Source organism: Aotus nancymaae, unplaced genomic scaffold (genome assembly GCF_030222135.1).
Source record: "Aotus nancymaae isolate 86718 unplaced genomic scaffold, 86718_ANA_hifiasm-v0.15.2.pri h1tg000031l, whole genome shotgun sequence".
In the NCBI taxonomy this organism is placed as follows: domain Eukaryota; kingdom Metazoa; phylum Chordata; class Mammalia; order Primates; family Aotidae; genus Aotus; species Aotus nancymaae.
In genome coordinates, this window is record NW_026988444.1 from 3482455 (window position 1) to 3502737 (window position 20283).

The following is a 20283-nucleotide window of genomic DNA, read 5'->3' on the forward strand; positions in this document are numbered from 1 at the left end:
CCATATTGGCCAGGTTGGTCTTAATCTCCTGACCTGATGATCCACCCACCTCAGCCTCCCAAAGTGCTGGGATTACATGTGTGAACCACCATGCCTGGCCAATTTTTGTATTTTTTTTTTTTTTTTTAATAAAAACTGGCAGATTTATTCCGCAGGGGCCCATTTTCAAGAAGCTAAAGGTGAAGGTGGGAGGGGAGAAGTTTCCTCCCCTTTTCCTTTGTCCCTCATCTTATTTTCTCCGACGGGTAAAAAAAATGGCCTGGACCCCAAAACCTACCCAAGTAAAAAATCAAAAAACTGAGGTTACAAAAAGTTACAGCATCTTAATTCCTCATAGAAAAGGGGGAGGAGCCAGAGGGAAGAGGAGTCCCTGGGGTGGGGTGAGGCACCCCCAGCCTGGTGAGACATCCCCTCCCCTTAAATAGCTGCCCCATATGGGGCAAGGCCGAGGCTATAGCATTTAAAAACTCCCACATCCCATTTTATCAAAACCAAAGAGGAAAAAAAAAATTTCCCTTTTCCCCTCAAACCCAAATATATATATATTTTTTTCTTAAAAAAACAAAACTTTGAAGGCATTAAGCGTTAAAGTGAATCTAGAACAAGGGAATGTGAAATTCCCTCCTTCCTTTCCCCTTCCTGTGGGGTTCATTGGTGCATCCCCAGCAGAGGTACCGGCCCCAAGGGGATGGCAGAGGGGAAGGACCAAAGGGAGAACAGGGCGGGGGTCTCCCCAGCCAATCAGCAGCCAGTGTGGGTGTGGGCAGGGCGCCAGGGAAGCCACGCCCCCTTGGAGGTTTCCAAGTGGGCTGGGGAGTGGGAACAATGCATTCCTGTGTAGTCTTCAGCCAATTCCAAGTCAAGTAGAGGCAGGGAAAGCTGGGTGACAGGCGGGGTGTGCGGAAAGGAAAAGCGGGTCTTCTGGGTCCCTGTGGTCAGGGAGAACCCCGCTTCCTCAGCTCCTGGACAAAGGCTTCAATGATTTCCTCTTTCACTTTCTGCAATTCCTTCTTCACCTCTTCCAGAAGCTCCTGTTTCACCGTCTCTAGGTCCGAGTCATCGCCGGAGCTGGGCGTGCAGGGGTGGGTCTCAGAAGTGGTCACCGAAGAAGACGACGTCATCCTTGGCGAGGTTGTGCTGTTCTTCTCCCAGGGTCTCCGCACAGATTCACTCTGGGCCAGGACTCTGGCCTCTGGCTCCTCCTGATTGGCAGATTCATCCTTGGGGGTTTTCTCCCCAACCTGTGTGGCTTTCCTTCTCCGGGCCAGCATGGCGTTCATCTCTTCCATGAGCCCCCCACCTCCGCTTCGACCGCTCTCAGCTTTGGGGGCCACGGGCCCCGCTGAGGATTCCTCCTGCTTGCTGACTTTCCTGAGTTTGGCTCCAGCAATAGCTGCGGCCAGGCCTGGGGCCCCGGTCCCCCCACCACTGGGGCCCTGTGCTGCCGGGAGAGGGGGTGATGGGGTGGTCCTCCCCCGGCTCCGTGTGCTGCAGCTGGGACCCCTCAGGGGGGCAAACCTGGGGGTGGGGGAGGACCTGGAGGAGGGGGAGGTCCTGGTGGTGGGGGTGGACCCCCAGCAGGGGGAGCAGGTGGGCCTCCTGCATTGGAGACACGGCGCTCTAGGTGCTCCGACGGGCCGGGCTGCTGCCTTTTCTGCTGCTCCGCCTTCTCCGGGGAGGGGCCGTCGGGGACCGACCAGGCAGGAGGTGTGGGGGTGGAGGGGGCCCACCTCCTTCCAACGCCTCTAGGGCACTGGCCATGCCCGCGGCAAACTGGGCGGCATCCTCCTTGCTGCTGAAGTTGAGGCCCCAGACCTGGCGGGCATCGCGCCACTGATGGAAATTGGGGGTGGCTTGATTATACTTGACGCCCCGGACAATGGCACAGTTGATGACCACCTGCTGGTCGGGCTGCATCTTCCGGCCCACCACGCGGAAGGAATTGGCTGTGGGGTTGTGGTAGATCTGGACGCGGCTGAAGGCCTGGGGACCCACGCCAGCAAGGGGTCATCGCGTGGTGGGGGTCATCCCCTCCCCAGCGCGCCCCCCGTGCCGGCGGCGGCTGCACTGTTACTCTTACTACTGTACTTCTCTTCGTTACATTTCGTTCCAAAATTCCACTCCCAGCACCCACAATGCCCCGCGCCTCCAATTTTTGTATTTTTAATAAAGACAGCGTTTCACCATGTTGGTCAGGCTGGTCTCGAACTCCTAACCTTGTGATCTGCCTACCTCGGCCTCCCAAAGTGCTGGGATTACAGGTGTGAGCCATGGTGCTCGGCCTAAAAAGAGGATTTTTAAGTGTACAATTCAGTGGCACTAGGTACATTCACAACAGTGTGCAATCATCACCACTATTTATTCTGAAGATTTTTCATCATCCCAAACAGAAAGTCTCTCCTCGTTAACTAACATCTCCCCACCCCTCCCTTTACACAGTTCCTGTAACCCCGTGCTACTTTATCTCTGTGAATTTGCCTATTCCGAGTACTTCATATAAGCAGAATTGTATATTATTTGTTCTTTTGTGTTTGACTCATTTCGCCTAGCATAATGTTTTCAAGATTCATTTATTTTGTTACATGTATCAGAACTTTATTCCTTTTCATGACTGAATAATATTTCATTGCATGGCTATACCATGACTTGTTTAAATATAATCTGTTGATGGACCCTTCCGTTTTTTTCCCGCTTTTGGCCACTGTGAATAATGCTGCTATAACCATTGAGTTCCTGTTTTCAATTCTTCTTTTTGTTAGACAGAGTCTCGTTGTGACGCTCAGGCTGGAGCTGGAGTGCAATAATGTAATCTTGGCTCACTGCAACCTCTGCTTCCCGGGTTCAAGCTATTCTCCAGCCTCAGCCTCCCAAGTAGCTGGGATTACAGGCATGCACCACCGTAGCTGGCTATTTTTGTATTTTTAGTAGAGACAGGGTTTCACCATATTGGCCAGGCTGGTCTCGAACTCCTGACCTCAAGTGATCTGCCTGCCTCGACCTCCCAAAGTGCTGGGATTACAGGCGTGAGCTACCACACGCAGCCCATTCTCAGTTCTTTTGGGCATATACCTAGGAGTGGAACTGCTAGGTCATGTGGTAATTCTATGTGTAGTGTTGGAGGAACCACTAAACTGTTTTTGGTAGTGAATACACCATTTTACATTCCCACCAACTGGCTTCTGCATTGTTTCCTTTTACTCTCAGTACACACCGAGATTTCTGTATTTTTGATACAAAATTTTATGCACACCTACTTGTTAAATATTATAATTCATATTAAGTTAATGTAAATCGATATCTATTATAATTTCTATAATTAAATACTATATTTAAAAATATTTTAAATTCATACTAAAAGTTTTTAAATAAATATGGTATTGAGGCTGGGTATGGTTACTCAAACCTGTAATCCCAGCACTTTGGGAGGCCGAGGTGGGAAGATCACTTGAGCTCCTGAGCTGGAGACCAGCCTGGGCAACATGGAGGAAACCCCGACTCTACAAAAGAATACAAAAATTAGTCAGGCATGGTGGCATGTACCTGTAGTCCCAGCTACTTGGGAGGCTGAGGTGGGAGGATGGCTTGAGCCTGGGAGGTGGAGGTTTCAGTAACTAAAGAGACGAGTGACTGAAGGCAGTGGCTCAGGTCTATAATGCCAGCACTTTGAGAGGCTGAGGCAGGAGGATTGCTTGTGGCCAAGAGTTGGAGACTAGCCTGGACAATATTGCAAGATTCTCTCTACAAAATAATTTAGAAAAAAATTTTTTTTTTTGAAATGGAGCGCTCTGTTGCCCAGGCTAGGGTGCAGTGGTGCATCTCAGCTCACCACAACCCCTGCTTCCCGGGTGCAAGCCCTTCTCCCATCTCAGCCTCCCGAGTAGCTGGGACTACAGGTGCGTGCTACCACACCCAGCTAATTTTTTGTATTTTTAGTAGAGACAGGGTTTCACTACATTGGCCAGGCTGGTCTCAAACTCTTGACCTTGTGATCTGCCTGCCTTGGCCTCCCAAAGTGCTGGGATTACAGGCATGAGCCACTGCACCCAGCCCCAAATAATTTTTAAAATAAAAATAAATAATAAAAAGCTAAGAGGTACAATGTTCAGGAAAATAAGAAAAATACATGCAGAAATATATAAGGTTATAGGAGACAACTCTAAGTTTGGCTAGAAATACAGTATTTCGGCTACTGAAAATGACTGGGTCCTCTAACACTGATATTATCAGAACAGAGTTGTCATCAAAATCAGCTAACTGAAGTATCTGCTTCGAAACATTAAAGAGAAATTTTAGAAGTTTCAGAAACTAGTGAACATGAGTTTGAGCAAGAAAGTGAGAAGATGCCATTTGAAATAAATTGTAATAATTATCCAATGTGGCTACTATTTGTGATAAAATAAAAAAGATCTGGATAGAGCACATACCTGACAAAGGAGATGATTTAGATTTTAGGGATTTGGTTTCACATATGGACATACAATGGACATTTTCTAGAGAATGGGGCCGTGGGGAGGGGGCGTCTCAGTAAGTTGCCCAGGTTGGTCTTGAACTCCTGGCCTCAAAGAATCCTCTCTGCATTGCCGGGATTATAGGCATGAGCCACTGCACCCGACAAAACATTTTTCTTTAATGTTCTAATGGCAAATGAATTCATTGTGACTGTTCATGTATTCCAAAAAAATTGTCCTTATTTTTCATGCATGTTTTCTCTGATAATGCAATAAGATCAAATTTTTGCAACTAAAATAAAGGTTTCAAAGATTGGAAAAAGTTAAGCAGAATTTGTGATCATGAAAATTTTGTTTTATTGTGAAGCTTTCTTTTTATTTGTTTTCCTCTGAGACAGGGTCCTTCTCTGTCACCCAGGCTGAATGCAGTGATACAATCATAGCTCACCACATTTGTGGCCTCAGACTCCTGGGCTCAAGCAATCCTCCTGTTACAGGATCTTTGAGGTGTCACTTTTCTGGCTGGAAACCTCTGTGGCCGGTGGTGCCTTTGCCTGAGTCCTCGCCCTACGTCCCAGAAGAATGAGGTATGCAGACAAGTAGAGGGTGAGCAAGACACAGAGGAGCTTTATTGACTGTTAGAACAGCTCGGAGGAGCCACGCAGTGGGTAGCTTCTCTCGTAGGCAAGTCCTCCTGTTGAGTGTTCATCTCTCAGTAGAGAGGAGGCCCTGGTGTGGGTGGCTCCTCTCTGCAGCTGGTAGTCCTGAGGTCTCTGCAGGTTTCTGAAGCTCTCAGCAGAGAGGGTAGCTCCTGCTGCAGTTGGTCATTCTGTCACCTGCTCAGCTCTGGCTGAGCCAGGGCTTTTATTGGCCTTAGAGGGGAGGAAGTGCATGCTGATTGGTCCAAAGGCAGCCACGGGCAGCATGGAAATAGCATCACACGTTCCCACTCCAGTGCTCCAGGACTGGCAGCCTGGCCCCCAACCTTCGGGCCCTCCCTGGCCCGAAGGTGGGGCCTCACTAGGGACCTGCCTTCTTTTGCCCAGAATTTGTTTGCCTCCTGCTGCTGTTCATGGCACAGGGGCTCAGCCCTGACATTGCTCTGAGATCGGAGCAGGCATCGGGAACAGGCAGAGGCCAGACAGTGGGAGCAGACATTTCTGAGTCTGTGAGGGCAGGGGGGGTCTTCCTGGGCCCCCAAGAGTTCAGGGATGCCTGAATCTGCAACCGTGGTTTGGGCAGCTGCCACTGGGCAGGCAAGGGGCTCGCAGGGTTCCTGCCTGCTCCATGCAGCAGGAGGCCTGGGTCGGCAGTCACAGTTTGGGCGGCTGCAGTGGCACCTGGGGAGCCCTGGCCCTTCTGAGCTTACAGGCAGAGAATTGCTTGAACCCAGGAGGCAGACGTTGCAGTAGCCAAGATTGCACCACTGCACTAATACAGCCTGAGCGACACAGCGAGACTCTGTTTCAAAAAAAAGAGGGAAAAAATAATGCCATAACAGTAAAATAAGTTATATTGACTTTACCGAAATCAAAGAAAAAACTAGGTCTAGCTTATGAAATTAGAGGTTGGAAAAAGTATTAACATAAAACACACTGGTGGCCAGGGATATGATAATGGAACAACTATGGCAGGTGATCCGAGGGTGTAGAAGCTATTTCTCTCAAAACGTGATTATGCCAAATTGCGTCTTCCTCAGCTCATATATATATATATATATATTTTTTTTTTTTTAAAGAGACAGGGTCTCACTCTGTTGCCCAGGCTGGAGAGCAGCGACATGAACATAGCTCACTGCTGCACTCAATCAGCTCATAATTCGTATGCAAAAATTCTGCTTCTGTGAAATGAAATTTAGTGACCTGTTTTAGCATTGTATGTGTGTCAAGTCAATGGACAGAATATTCTTAGGTCTGTTTTAAAAAAAACTACATGAAAAACACGTATGATTTCCCCATGGAGATCGAGATCAAATGCAACCAAGACACTTCACACACAAACTAAAGATATTTAGAAACACTGGACTTTTTCTCTTTTTTTTGAGACAGAGCCTTGCTTTGTCGCCCAGGTTGGAGTGTAGTGGCATGATCACCTGGCTCATTTTTTAATTTTTTGCAGAGACAGTCTCACGTTGTTGCCCAGGCTGGTCTTGAACTCGTGGGCTTGAGCAATCTTCCGGCCTTGGCCTCCCAAAGTGTTGGACTTACAGGTGTGAGCCACCATACCCAGCCTGAGAAGCTTTTTAATACTACCAGTCATGTGGCATCTTTAAAAGAAATTTTGGTCAGCTGAAGTTAGTGAAAAATTATTCAAGATCATCACTTGATCAAGAGAAATTCACATGACAATTATCTCAACTGAATAACAAGATAGATTTTAGGAATATTCATGAGTTTGTTTCCATTTAAGTCAGGAGAATAAAGCTACAGTTTTGGTATGCATAAAATATTTGAAACATTTTGAGTTTTAATATACACACTTTCCAATTTTTTTATTTTCCACTTACTAAAACATTGTGGGAAAAAATTAACACTAAAAAACACATTTTTCAGCTAGGCATGGTGGCTCATGCCTGTAATCTTAGCACCTTGGGAGGCCAAGGCAAGTGGATCACCTCATGTCGGGAGTTTGAGACTAGCCTGACCAACGTGGTGAAACCCCGTGTCTACTAAATACAAAAAATTAGCCAGGCGTGGTTGTGGGCGCCTGTAATCCCAGCTACTTGGGAGACTGAGGCAGGAGAATTGCTTGAACCCAGGAGGCAGAGGTTGCAGTGAGTCGAGATCACGCCATTACACTCCAGCCTGGACAACAAGAGTGAAACTCCATCTCAAAAAAAACAAAACAAAACACCATACACACAAAAACCGTGTTTTTCCTTTTGCCTCAGGCTCCAGCATGGCTCTCCTACACGGCAGGGTACTGGTGGAAGGTGTGTGAGGGAACCTGATGGTCACACTCAGGACCTTGAGAAGGGTTTGAGGCACAAAAAACACACATTTGTCAAAACTCAGCAGGTTCACTCGTGAGCAGGGCGCTGCATTGAACACCAAGTTTGACATCACAGGAAACACCTGTGGCAAATGGGCTGTGATGACATCACACTGGAGTAGTTAGCGAAAGCCGCCTGATGTCTGTAATTTACTTGGAAATGCATCAAAAATAAAATGCGTCAATGCAGGGAGGATTAAGTAGATGTGACAAAGTCCAGGACAATGTGAATGGCACACTCAAGTGGTAGACATATTTCCAGATGTGCAAGACAAAATTCGGTCATCGTGGCTGTGACGCCAGGTGCTGGGGAAGAGGGAGCTCTAGGCCTCTGGTCCTGTGCTTCAGATGCCGGCCAGGCCCAGGAGGAGCTCCTGCGAACTCTCGGAGGCTCTCCAGGCGGGGTGGCTGGGGGAAATGCAATCTCCTGAGGGAGAAGTGGTCAAGCCTTACTGGGGATGGATCAAGTCGTGGAAAGAAGAGGCAGAGAGCAGAATGTGACACTGGGCGAGAGGAGACACGGAGCGCCCTCAAAACAGGGTGGGGCCTGGCCCGGGCCTTCCTCTCCCACCCCCGCCCCCCACCAAGTCTCCCCTCATTTTCCCTCCGCTCTGTCAAGCACAAGGCAAGGCCAAGGCTGACAGATTTGCCAGTGAAGAAATTGAAGACCTTTTCAGATTTAGTTTACTACTTGCACAGACAACCAAAGAAAGAATGGCCAAAGGTGCCCGGTCCCCATGGATCTTGCGCAGGGCAACACCCAAAAGTGACCACGTGACTGACAGGACACCGGGCTGCGAAGAGCCGCGGCCATGCTAAGTTCCACAGCCTGTGCCCAAGGTGGCCTCCGCAGAGCCTGGGAGGCATCGGGAGCCGCAGGGAGGTGAGAGGGCCCGGCTGTGCCCAGGAGGATGGTGAGGAGTTCTGCAGCTGTGGTCCATCTGGATACGAGCAAGGGCGCCAGGGCACAGCTCTTCCCTGACTCGCCCTGGGATTTTCCCGCGGGTTCCTCCACTCCCAAGTGTACACCATCGGGGCCTCTGGATGATAAACAGATGGGGGGCCCTCTAGCTCTGAGGAAAGCACAAAGAAGTCACTCAGAAGCTTAAGAAAAAGATGCTCTATGTCACTCAGGAAAACATGAGACCTAAGCGTCATCTGACAGCTCGGAGAGCCTTCGAGAAGGAGGGGCGTCGCAGAGGCACTCTCGGCGCAGCCACGGCATGGGTAACAATTCAGGATTCCGTTTTTAAAATCACAGTGAAACATCAGAGTAAGGACATGGTGAAGAGAGCGCTGCCGTCCCTGATGAGACCAGACCCACTCCTGGAGGGTGGGGACAGTGGCAAGAACACAGACACAGGTGGCCACGGGGGCGCTGTGGTGGGCAGCCTGTGAGATGGGCCTCAATGTCCCCAACTCCTGGTCTGTCTGTCCTGTGGAACCTCTCCCCACCCCCGGCTGAACCCACACAAACAAAACACAGCAAAAGGAGGCAGGAATACCCTGGGCCGTAGGAGCCCACCTTCACGGCTCGCTGAGCTACCAGGAGCTGTGCCAAAGAAAGGCCAGTGCAGCTGAGAACTGAGTGAGGCCTCCAGCCAAAAAGCAGAAAAGAGCGAGACCCTCACTCTAATAGCCCGTGAGGAACTGAATCCTGCCCACAGCCGCGGGGCCAGCGAGGAAGCCGAGCCTCCCTGCACGGAGCCTGTACCCACTCACGGTCCGGGCGGGCCCTGACTGAGGGACGTTGAGGCAGAGGCCCCCTTCACCCGGACTGGATGTCCGACCCGCAGACACTGTGCAGCCACGTTTGTTTGATGGGGCTAAGTTGCGAGGCAGTTTGTTACAGGCAATAGACAAGCTTCTGTTCTCCATTTCTGTTCTTTTTCTTCAGCCGGGCTGGGCGTGGAGTGGCCCGCTGCTGCCAGCCCTGCTCTGCGCACCCTCGTGGGGTGAGCTGTGGGGTGAGCCAGGCCCTGTCCTCCTCCCTGCCCTGGCCTGTCCCCCCGGTGCCCACCCCCGATCGTGAGGAGGGTGGCGGGGCTGCACAGACTCTGGTAAGCCTTCCAGTTCCCACTGCCAGGGTGTGGCTGCCCAGGGAGCCTGAGAAGCGCAGGAGCGCAGGCTCTGCCTCTGACTGTAAAAAGGGGAGGGTAAGGAGCAGGTGAAGCCAGTGAAGGCAGCCCGTGCTCCAGGGAAGATCCTGAGCCAACACAGCCCAACTCCCGGAGCAGGAAGGCCCTGTGTTTCACTCCAGCCCTGTCACTGGGAAATTCCCAAGTCAAGATGGGGAGCACGGTGGCGCCTGGGGTCTGAAAGGCAAGCCCCCTGCTCTGTCTCATCCTCCAACTTCCACCTGTCCTGTGGGGCTCACCTGCCCCCTCCTCCAGGAAGCCTTCCTTCAGCAACCTGCCTATCAGAGGTCATCTCACCGTTTTTCAACTCCCATGCCATCGATCATTCTCTCATTGCCTTGTTTCCTATACACGAATGGTCAAGAAATGCCTGTCCCTCTGAAATTCCACTCTCCTATGCAGAGCAAAATCTCAGAGGGATGGACATTTCCTATTTCGACTCCTCCTGGTTACAGGGGCACAGGCTGCCCCCCGGGTTCTGTTCTTAGCTTCCTGAGGGCAGGGCGTGCCTCCCAGGTGCGGTGCCACAGACCCAGCCCGGGGCCCAGGGAGGCCCCCCACGCTGTTTGCTTTTGTAGGACACGAAGGGGCAGCCCTCTCTCTCCAGGAGTCCAGGGACTCAGCCTTGGAGCACACCGGGTCTTAGGCCATGGCAAAGCCATAGGACAGCATCTGCGGGACTTGTGGACGAGGAACCAGCCAGCAGCCAGGCTCCTGGAGACTCTGGAGGTCAGGGGGTTCTCACCTGGTCCTTAGCTAGGAAACTAGGGCTGGGCTCAGGGCCTGCCCCGGGGCTGTTATGTTCCATGCGGTGTGCCAGCTTCTAGGGGAAGTGGTATTTCTCTCCCCGCCTCTGTCCCTGCATCCCCAAACAAGCCTGTGGCCCTTTAACGAAGCCTGAAGTCCCACTGAAGCTCCTGCCTGGCACTGGTCCTCAGCTACATGGACTGGGTGGCCCTTTTTAACAGGCAGGGCAGCATCAGGTCCCCACTTTCCAGAGGCTTCTCCACAGGGCTGGTCTGATGCCCCGCAGCACTCAGCTGGGCAAGTGCGGGCCCATTCCCCGGCTGTCCCCCCGCTGTCCCCCGCTGGTCTCTCTCAGCAGTGAACATAGGAGCCAGGGTTCTGCCTGTGTGAGAGAGGGAGGGAACAAGGTGGAGGAAGTGGCTGGCCCTGCAGAGCCTGGACAGTCACTGCCTCCACCCCCACTGCCAGTGACGGGGCAGGGAGCATCAGGGGAGTCGCCTGCTCTCGTCTGAGAGGGAGGCAGAGGCAGACGGAGGCCAGAGAAAAAGAAGGCAAGGCAGGGCAGAGGCAGAGGAAGCCCAGTGAAGGCAGGGGTGGAGGAAGAGACAGAAACGCAGACAAGAGAGTGAAAGAGACAGAGAGAAGCAGAGAGAAAGGGAAGAGAGGAGAGAGGAAGGAGCAGAGAGAGGAAGAGGGCGCTGGGGAGATGGGGAAGGGAAGGATGTGAAGGCAGGGGAAGACGAAGATGCAGAGAATGAGGTGGAAACAAAGAGAAAGGAATTCCAGCCAAGAGTAGACCGTGAGAAAGGGGCTTGCCACACTATTTCATTCAAGCCTCAACACAGGCAGGTACTGCTGTGGTTCCCATTATGTAGACGGAGAGACAAAGGGTTAAGAGATAAAGAGGGAGGGAGAGAAAATAGAGGCAGGAGAGAGAAAACAGGAGGCAGGAGTACAGACGAGACAGACAGAGCCTATTCATGGATGGAGAGGCAACAGGCCGGGCGCGGTGGCTCACACCTGTAATCCCAGCACTTTGGGAGGCCGAGGCGGGTGGAGTTTGAGAGGTCAGGACTTCGAGACCAGCCTGGCCAACATGGTGAAACCTTGTCTCAACTAAAAATATGAAAATTAGCCAGGTGCGGTGGCGGGCGCTTGTAATCCCAGCTACTTGGGAGGCTAAGGCAGGAGAATTACTTGAACCCAGGAGGCAGAGCTTACAGTGAGCCGAGGTCACACCATCGCACTCCAGCCTGGGCAACAAAGCACAAACTCCATCTCAAAAAAAAAAAAAAAGAGACAACCACCAAACAGCCTAGCTGCCCATTACAGCATGAGCTTGAGAAGAAGCACCGTCTGTCTCTGACAAAGAGCAGGCATCCAGCTAATAACTATGGAATGATCAAACAGACCCATCAGGGAAAGCCTTGGAAACTGCGTGAAACCAGGGGTGACCGGAAAGGCTTCATGCAGACGGTCTACCTGAGCCAAACCTGGAGGCACGCAGAGGGCAGAGCAGCGGCTTTGACCATGCAGCAAACCAAAATCCTGGCAAGGGCTTGGAAACAGAAGGTGGCAGAGGGGGCATGGAGGCAAAGTCAGCAGCTCAGGTCGCCCACATGAGGACCAGGCCTACTGATCTTTGAGGATCTGCAGTGTTGGGCTTTTGAAAGGACTGAAGCGCAGGAGGTGATCTTCGAGGTGGGGGTTTTCCGTTCTCCAGGTGAGAGGCAAGTACCTGAAGTCAGAATGCAGGAGCAGGACAGAGGGAATGGGACAAGGTCTAAGACTCACCCACTCACTGACTCGACCTGTTAAAGACATAGGATTGACGGTCCCTGGACACCGCCTGCGGGGCTCCCGTGTCCCCTGGAACCTGGGAGGTCAAGGTTTCCCAGGCGGGGCTCCAAGGAGGTGTCTCCGTGGACCGTCTGGTTTCCAGCCTGAGGGATTGAGGATGACCTTGTCGCTCTCTGGGACCCAGAACGTGAAAGGAGGTGCGGGTTTTGTTGGAAAGCTGAGTTCACGTTTGAACTTGCTGCAGGAACCTGTGAGATTCCTGAGGGGTGACAGCCGAGGGCATTTGGATAAACTCTATGAGAGCTCCAGGGAGGGCCGGGCTGCAAACAGACTTTACAGTAGGCGAATCGTGGAGATCATACAGCTTATAGCCTAGAAGCTACAAAAGAGGGCCAAGCAAACAAATGAGGGGCACAATATTTTAAGAAGACAATGTTGCCGGGCATGGTGGCTCATGTCCACAACCCCAGCACTTTGGGAGGGCGAGGCAGGGGGATTGCTGGACCAGCCTGGACGACATTGCAAAATCTCTCTCTACAAAGAATACAAAAATCAGCAAGGCATGGTGAACCCGGGGGACTTCCAGGGCCCTACCCCAGCACATCTGAACCTCTGGGAGGAGGGAGGAGCTCCTGGGAGGGCTGGGCCCACCCCCGCAGGACTCTGGCTGGTGTTGGTCACCAAGGCCTCCAGACACTCTGGGCTATTTGGGCTGCAGTCAGGCTGCCCAGGGCTGCGGGCACCAAGTCGGGCCCCTCAGCAGGTGCCCGACTCAGTTCAGCCTCAGGGGCCTCCTCCAGGTCAGAGCACAGGTCATCCCTGGGACCTGGGGGGCTGGGTATTGGGGATCCTGGAGCCACTCCGCCCAGGGGCTCCCGGTGGCCCCGCCAGGGCAGATCGGTTGTTTTGGTGGTGTTTGTGAGCCCATCTGACATCTAAGTGAAGTCATTGACTGGACAGGAGGATAGAGAGGAGCCAGCCGCCTGGAGAGGGGCTTTGAATCAAGGGTACGGGATTGGCAGAATGGGCCAGATGGAGTCACTGGGTGCGGGGGCGGCAGGGAAGGCTGAGGACAGAGCCTTGGGAAGGAAATGTCCAGTGAGAGTCCGGCAGGGAGGAGCATCGAGTACAGGGGACTCAGGATGGCGGTGAGGTAGAAGGAAGGCCGGTGTGCTGCCCTTGACGTTGGAGGAGGAGTCTCCAGATGGACAGTCATAACCCATGAGAGGTGAAACTGACATGCAGACAGGACCACTGGGTTGGGAGCATGCCCGTCACTGGAGATTTTGACTGTACAGTTTCAGTGGAGGGGTGGCCAACAGCTTGCTTGGAAAGGAATGAAGAGGAATGACATATGGAAGTGGAGGCAATTAGTGTAAATGATGCTTTCAAGGAAATTGTCGAGAGCAGAGAAAGGAGGCAGAGGCTAACAGTATGTCAGATCCAGGGAGGTTTTTCCGAGTGAAGGTATTAATATTACAGCCTATTTGTAAGTTAATGAGAATGATCCAGAAGGGAGGAGAAGCTAATGGTGCAGTGGAGAGCGGAGTCCCTGAGCAGGTGAGCAGGGATGGTGGCACGCGCTTGTGTGGGAAGCGGGCGCCACACTGCTTCACGATGGAAGGCAGAATGGCTGGGCCAAGGCGCAGGCAGGTGTCACAGAGACATCACGTCCTTCATGACCACATCCTAAGTCCCAGAACCTGAGAATATGCCACTTTACATGGCAAAAGGGACTTTGCAAATGTGATTAAGAATTAAGCTAAAGACATTCATACAGGGAGATTATTCTGGATTCTCCATGGGCTGATGTCATCACAAGGATCTTTAAAGGTAGAAGGGAGGAGACGTGACCACGGAAGAAGGGTCAGAGAGGTGCAATGCTGCTGAGGAACTCTGAGGATGGAGGAAGGGGCCATCCTACAAGGAACGTGGGTGGCTCCTGAATGGAGGAGTCAGGAGAAGGAACATAGCTCTGCCTGCCGACACCTTGATTTTAGCCCAGTGAATCCTGACAGACTTCTAACCCATGGAACTGCAAGATAATAACTGTGTGTGTGGTCCTTGGTTTTGGCAGCCGAAGAAAACTAATACAGTGGGCCAGGGGTCCAGGTGGGAAGGGGACAACCCCCAGGGAAGGGGGAAGCAAGGCCATAGAATGGCCTGTGGGAGCCCAGCAGGCTGGCAGAGAGGAGCTGCTGGGAAGTAACTAGCTGACTGGGAAGCTGGTGATCCCAGGCCGCACCGCAGGCGAGAGTGGCTCTCAGCCCCAGGAGGCCAACAGTGGTCCTGGTGTGGGACGACTTTGACATTTCAAGAAGCTGCACTTGACAATTACAGTGAAATTGACCCCAGGGCTGGAGGGGTACAGGGCCCAACTGGGTTAGTGGCTTCTGACCCTGGTCCTAGCGACATTTTATCCCAGGCCAGCCTCTTGCCCCTTGTCTCCTAGGCTTCCCCTTGACCCCCTTCTAGGGCCTTTGGGAGGGTGTGATGAGTGGATTTGAGAGGAGAAAGTTGTTCCTTCAAAGCAGTCCGTGGCTGATGCTCCCGAATGGCAGAGAGCTCATTAGCATGGCCTCTGGGTGCTATTGGGAGCCACACTGGACACCAGGCTTTCAGGATGGCCTGTTATCCATCCGTGTCCCTGTGGGCACTTCCTACATCAGTCTGTCTGAGGAAATTAAAATAATCCCAGGAAGGATGTCTCCATTACTCAAGTCTTCTTTTGTAGCGCTGGCCCTCCACCGCCCCAAAAGCTCAGCTCCAGATGATAAAGTTAAGCTGCATCTGGTTATAGCCCAGTGGCTTCTATGATTGAGTGAACCCCAAACTTTGAAACACACTTGGTGGCCAGGACCTGCTTGGGGGCTTCTGTAAAGGTGTTCTGGAGGCAACCGCACATGTCCAGAGAGGAGACCCAGTGTCACCCAAAGTTGTCACACCCCGGCCCCAGCCTGGGGACTGCCAACCCACAGTGAGAAGCTGCTGCTCTGGGGCCCTGGAGCAGGAGGAGGGAGCTGGGCTAACCGTGGCAGTGGCTGCAGCCAGCAGACCTGGTGCTATCTGCAGGCCTTGTCAGCCCGAGGGGGCAGGCTCCCACACCCCCACTGCCCACCCGGTCACCCTCTATCCCTGAGAATTCTGACCTCCTGGACCCAGTTTGACCCGACTCAAGCCCTCTAAGGCCTTGGCATTTTCATTTCAAGCCACAAACTGGGTGGGTCTCCTTGACCCTGAGGTCAATGGCACCGGGAGGAAGGTCCTTCTTCAGACAAGATAAGCAACAACCTCACACAAGTAAACTGATGTCTACCTCACACACGTGGGTCCTAAAACAGGTCTTTGAAAGGCACTTTCAAGCCAAATGGGTAGCAATTAGGTGTTCATTTTATTATTCCTGAAAATGGCAGAGCCAGGTCATCTCTGCATCATTGAGTTACCCTGGAGACAAGCCTCATGCAAAGGAAATCCTTCTCCAGGACACACAGTGCCCAAGAACAGGCTGGGCCTGATCATCGGGAGGCAGCAGCACTGCCCGCTGGCAGAGAGAGCCACGGACCTGCAGTGGGGATAGTGGGGATACCTCAGGCATGAATTTAAAGACATTCACAAGCGTCAGATGCAGGGGAAATGTGCTTAGTTTAGCATTTACGCATCTGACACATTAATGACACATCACTCAGCAAGACTTCAAGGGTAACTAGCTCCAAAATTCTTTATTTAGTAAAATTGTATTTCATGGCAGTGGAATACACAAACTCAAGTGTGCTACAGACAAGATGTACAGAGCCTCACAGGTCTGAGCAGTGCTGCAGGACGCACATGCCTCTTGTCTCCTGGTGGAAATGGCAAGTTCAAGCTTTTATTTAGCCCAGGGCTGCCTGGGACACTAGTGCCCAGCACCATTCCTGCCACCTCTGACCCCAGAACCCGCACAAGGCTGGGCGCAGGAAGCTGGGAGAGCGCTGGTAGCCCCACAAGATTCCTCCTCCTGCCTGTAGCTCTCTTCCTCCACCGACCCAGAGCTGCAGAGTCCGTAAAAGTTTCTTCCTCAAGAAACGGGGTTGGGGCCTGACTGGGCTGGTCACCAGGGGCTGCCCTGCAAGTCATCCATGGGAGGAGAAAGGGTGGACCTAGGGGGCTTCCAGGGCCCTCCCCCACCACATCTGAACGTCTGGGAGGAGGGAGGAGCTTCTGGGAGGACAGGGCCCACCCCCGCAGGACTCTGGCTGGCGTTGGTCACCAAGGCCTCCAGACACTCTGGGCTATTTGGGCTGCAGTAAGGCTGCCCAGGGCTGCGGGCACCAAGTCGGGCCCCTCAGCAGGTGCCCGACTCAGTTCAGCCTCAGAGGCCTCCTCCAGGTCGGAGCACAGGTCGTCCCCGGGACCTGGGGGGCTGGGTACTGGGGATCCTGGAGCCCCTCCCGCAGGCCAGGCACTCCGCCCAGGGGCTCCAGCTGGCCCTGCCAGGGCGTCCCCAAGCAGATCCTGGAAGCTGCTGCCCTCGCGCAGCGGCATGGACTCGAGTAGGTGGTTCAGGAGCTCGGCAGCGACGGTAGCGTCGATGGCCTGGCACGTGGACACGAACGTGTGCACCTCGTGCATGCACTGGATGTAGCCGGCGGCGAAGCGCTCGCTCGCTTCCGCCTGCAGCTGCTCGCGCTCTGGGCCCGAGGGTGGGAGGGAGAGAGCCGCGTCCCGCGCGGTGAGCGGCGACTGCGTGGCCCAGCCCACCCGGCCCGCGGGGACGCGGCTCGCCCAGGAGACTCGAGGGCGCACCCTGCTCCAGGGGGAGCCCTCGCCGCCAACAGGACAGGGGCGCCGGGAGGGAAAGTCCTCCGTCCGGCGGGGATGGCAGGCGCCCGCGGCCCGCGCCCCTGCCCGCCCCGCCGCCACTCACCGCGCGCCCGGCCCCGCAGCGCGCCCTGGACCCGCCGCACCGTCAGCTCCAGCACCTCGGCGTTCTCCAGCTTGGCCTGCACCTGCGCAGGCGGGAAAGGCGGTGAGCCGGCCGCGCGCTCCGGGAGCCGCCCGCCCGCCCCGCGGCCCCAGGGCGCCCGCCCGACCGCCGCACCTCGGCGCCCGCCAGCAGCAGCCGCAGCTCCTGCAGGCTCTCGTTGATCCGCGCGCGCCGCTTCTTCTCCACCAGGGGCTTCCGGGCCTGCGGAGAAGCGGGGCGCTGAGTCCCGGCCCCGCACGGCCTCACGCCCTCTCGCTCGCCCACGGCCCCGGCCCGCACCTTGCGGTCTCCCCGCGTCTCCCACCAGTCCTCATCCTCACGGCCCACACGGTCCGGGCCAGGCGCCGAGGGTGGCGCCATGCCCGTTCCGCTGGGGGCGCAGCAGGGACGGGGAGAGAGGGGACCGGAGCGCCGGCGCCCTCCACCGCCCCGCCGCCGCCCAGCGGCAACCCGGCCGCCCGCGCTCCTCGCGGCTTCCGGCCCGCCGCGGCCCCGCCCCTCTTATAGCATCTCATTTGCATCTCAATGCGCCGATTGGCCGCGCTGGCCCAGGGCCGCCGACCGCGAGGCGCCCTGCAGCCAATCGGGGCGGCGCGCTTTGTCCGGCCCCGCGGCCCTGGCGGGCGGGAGGGCAGCTGGCTGGGCGAGGCGGGGCCCCCAGCTCGGCCTCCCGGAGACCCCCAAGGGGGCGGCACCGGGGCGGCGACCCCGGGGAGCTGCGGGCCTGCCTGCGCTTGTTTCTCTCCGTCTGCTGCGTTAGGACCACTGATCTGCCGCGCGTGCGAGCAGGTGCTCTCCCGTCCATCCGTCCCTCCGTCCACTCATTCATTCTTCACACATTCATTCATTCATTTCCCCCCTTCACCGACGGCGCCTCCAGAACGGAGCGCTCGGGCCACAGGCCCCAGGAGCTGGGTTCCTGGGGTGCAGAGCCACAGTCAAGTCCGCGGTCTCCGGACCTAGAGGGGTTGTTCAGGTCCCGGATGGGGTGGCTGCCGAGCCCGGGGGAGGCAGGGTCCATTGGGCAGCGGTGGCGGGCCGCCCCTGCGTTTCTTCCAGACTCGTCCAGACGCCGAGCTGGACCCCCGACGCCGCCCTCCTCCAGCAGTGGAGTCCTAGTGGGGAGGGGTCCGCGGGGCTTCCGCCCGCGCCGCTCTCCCCCCGTCACCGGGCTCTCCTCCCCGTCACACCCCTGTCCCCCCATACTCCCTCATCTCCCCCAGTCCCCTTCGGCCCCGCGGACCCCTTTAACCTCCCTTTCCCCTGCCTCCTGCCGCCTCCCTCCTCCCCTCCTCCCCTCCTCGTCCTCCTCGCGCCCCGTCCCCTCGTCCTCCCCACCCCCGCCAGGCCCGCCGAGGCTGCCGTCTGGCCCCAGTAACTTGATGCCCGTGACAGTTGGCAGCTGCGGCCGCTTCGGCGGAGAAAAGCGGCGGCCGCGCCAAGAGCGACAGGTGTTGGCCGCGCCTTTGTCTCGCGCGCTTTGTCCCGCGGGCAGGCGGCCGGCGCGCTTGTGCCGGCCAGACGCCCGCGACCCCCTCCCCCGTGACGGCGGGCAGCCCATCTGCCGGCTCCGCCTGTCCGCCGTAGCGGGGGAATGGGCGGTGGGGCCGCGCCCTCGGGCAGCGCCCTGGGGATCCCAGCCCGGCTCCCGTCCCACCGGCGTCAGTCCAGACCCTGCGTGGAGGAGCCGGAACGCGGAGACGCCTTCTCTGACCCCGGCCCGCCAGGCACTAGCCTGCCCCGCACAGCACCTGTCGTCCTCAGTCCCCACTATTCACCGGGGCTGGGATCGTCAGGGTCTGTTCTGAGCCCCTCCAGGCTGTAAGCGTCCCTGGACAAGAGGCATGGTCGGATCTAGGATACCTGTCCACCTCCCTGCACCCCCAGCAGAGCCTGGCCTCACGGAAGGCTGGCAGGTAGGGTAGGTGAGGGATGTCCCTGGCAGGATGGACTCAAAGGCCTCGTGGGAGGGGAACATCCAGGACCGCAGCAGCTGAGCAGAGCTGCAGGACGAGGCTGCACCCACCGCCCCATGGCCCCTGCAGAGGTCTGACAGGCGTCATATGGCCCCTTTACTTCTGGTTCCTCACCAGTGGAACCCCTGCAGCAAAGTTTGGTGAGAGGTTTGAAGGTTCCCAAAGTTACCTCACTCACCTCTGTAATTACCTGGGAGCCCCTCCTGCCTGCTCCCAACTGTCCCTGATCTGCCTCTTGGTTGCTTTGTGAGCAGGGTCCTGAGATTTCCCCCAGCCCAGCAGCACTCACCTGGGTGTGAAACTACCCCTGTACTTCACGCACTCCCCACCTGCCCAGTAGTGGGGCTGAGAAGAGGGGACTGGAGTGGTGGATCCCAAGGAAGTGGATAATTGGCCTGTGACTTTACTCTTCTTCACCACTTAGACGTTACCCTAGGGAAGAAGCCCCCTCCCCTGAGTGACTACAGTGACATTTCCACTACTTTGAGAAACTGTGATAGAGAAAATTAAACTCACTGATATGTCTTGTACTCCCAAGTTTGCAACTGATGTACATTCCTCTCATTATCCAAACGAACAAGGCCAATGCTCTGTAGTAGGCGATTTATGTTGCAACAGGATGATCAGGGCCCTGAAGGAGGACTCTGGGTAAAAACTGACTGAACACCTCATTGGATGGGGAACTGTATTTGAGGGGCAAGGAGGACATGCTAAAGGCAAATGGTGCAAGCAAAAAATGAAAGGCAACTGGGAACTCTAGGAAAAACGAAGAGCTGCCCAAGAAAAGAAATGTAATCTTATCACATTACTTGGCTCAGGAGACAACAATTTTCAAATTCACAACAATGTAACACTGTTCATAGGGTTTTAACATTTAGAATTAATCTATACAGAAGGCAAGGAAGGATTGTTTATGGTTATGGGACATGGTATAAAGGTCACCTTGTAAAAACAAAAGGACACAGGTGATTGCAGTTATGAGAGAGAGGAGGCTAAGGGGAGGACTAGGGACCTCAAAAGCCTTGTCTGACACCGTGGAGTGTGTGGGGGCTGAGGAATGCTGTCTAGAGTCGAAGGAAGGAGATATTAAGCACTGGGATATGCCTCAGTGTGACCAAAGACCCTTGAAGGAAAAGAGCTTAAGTAGAGAAGGCTGTACATCAGCAAAATCTTTCTTGGTTGGACTGGAAGTTGCCCAAGGTCCCCTTTGCAAAGTCGGC

General features: G+C 54.9%; 1 protein-coding gene and 1 pseudogene across 2 annotated transcripts; both read right to left on the minus strand.

The window, feature by feature from the left end:
- Positions 1–496: 496 nt before the first annotated feature.
- On the minus strand, positions 497–2004 carry LOC105731627 (vasodilator-stimulated phosphoprotein-like; annotated as a pseudogene).
- Positions 2005–15816: 13812 nt separating this feature from the next.
- Positions 15817–17447, minus strand: HES6 (hes family bHLH transcription factor 6). Of its 2 annotated transcripts, none has more exons than XM_021665071.2 (4): positions 17367–17447; positions 17202–17288; positions 17028–17109; positions 15817–16791 (listed from the first exon to the last, which is right to left on the minus strand). In XM_021665071.2, exons 1-4 carry the CDS (start codon positions 17445–17447, stop codon positions 16367–16369), a joined length of 675 nt encoding a protein of 224 aa, XP_021520746.1. In that variant the 3' UTR covers positions 15817–16366. The 2 variants fall into 2 exon arrangements, with proteins under 2 accessions (XP_021520746.1, XP_021520747.1); XM_021665072.2 differs by having other exon boundaries at positions 16595–16791; positions 17068–17109.
- Positions 17448–20283: the final 2836 nt, after the last annotated feature.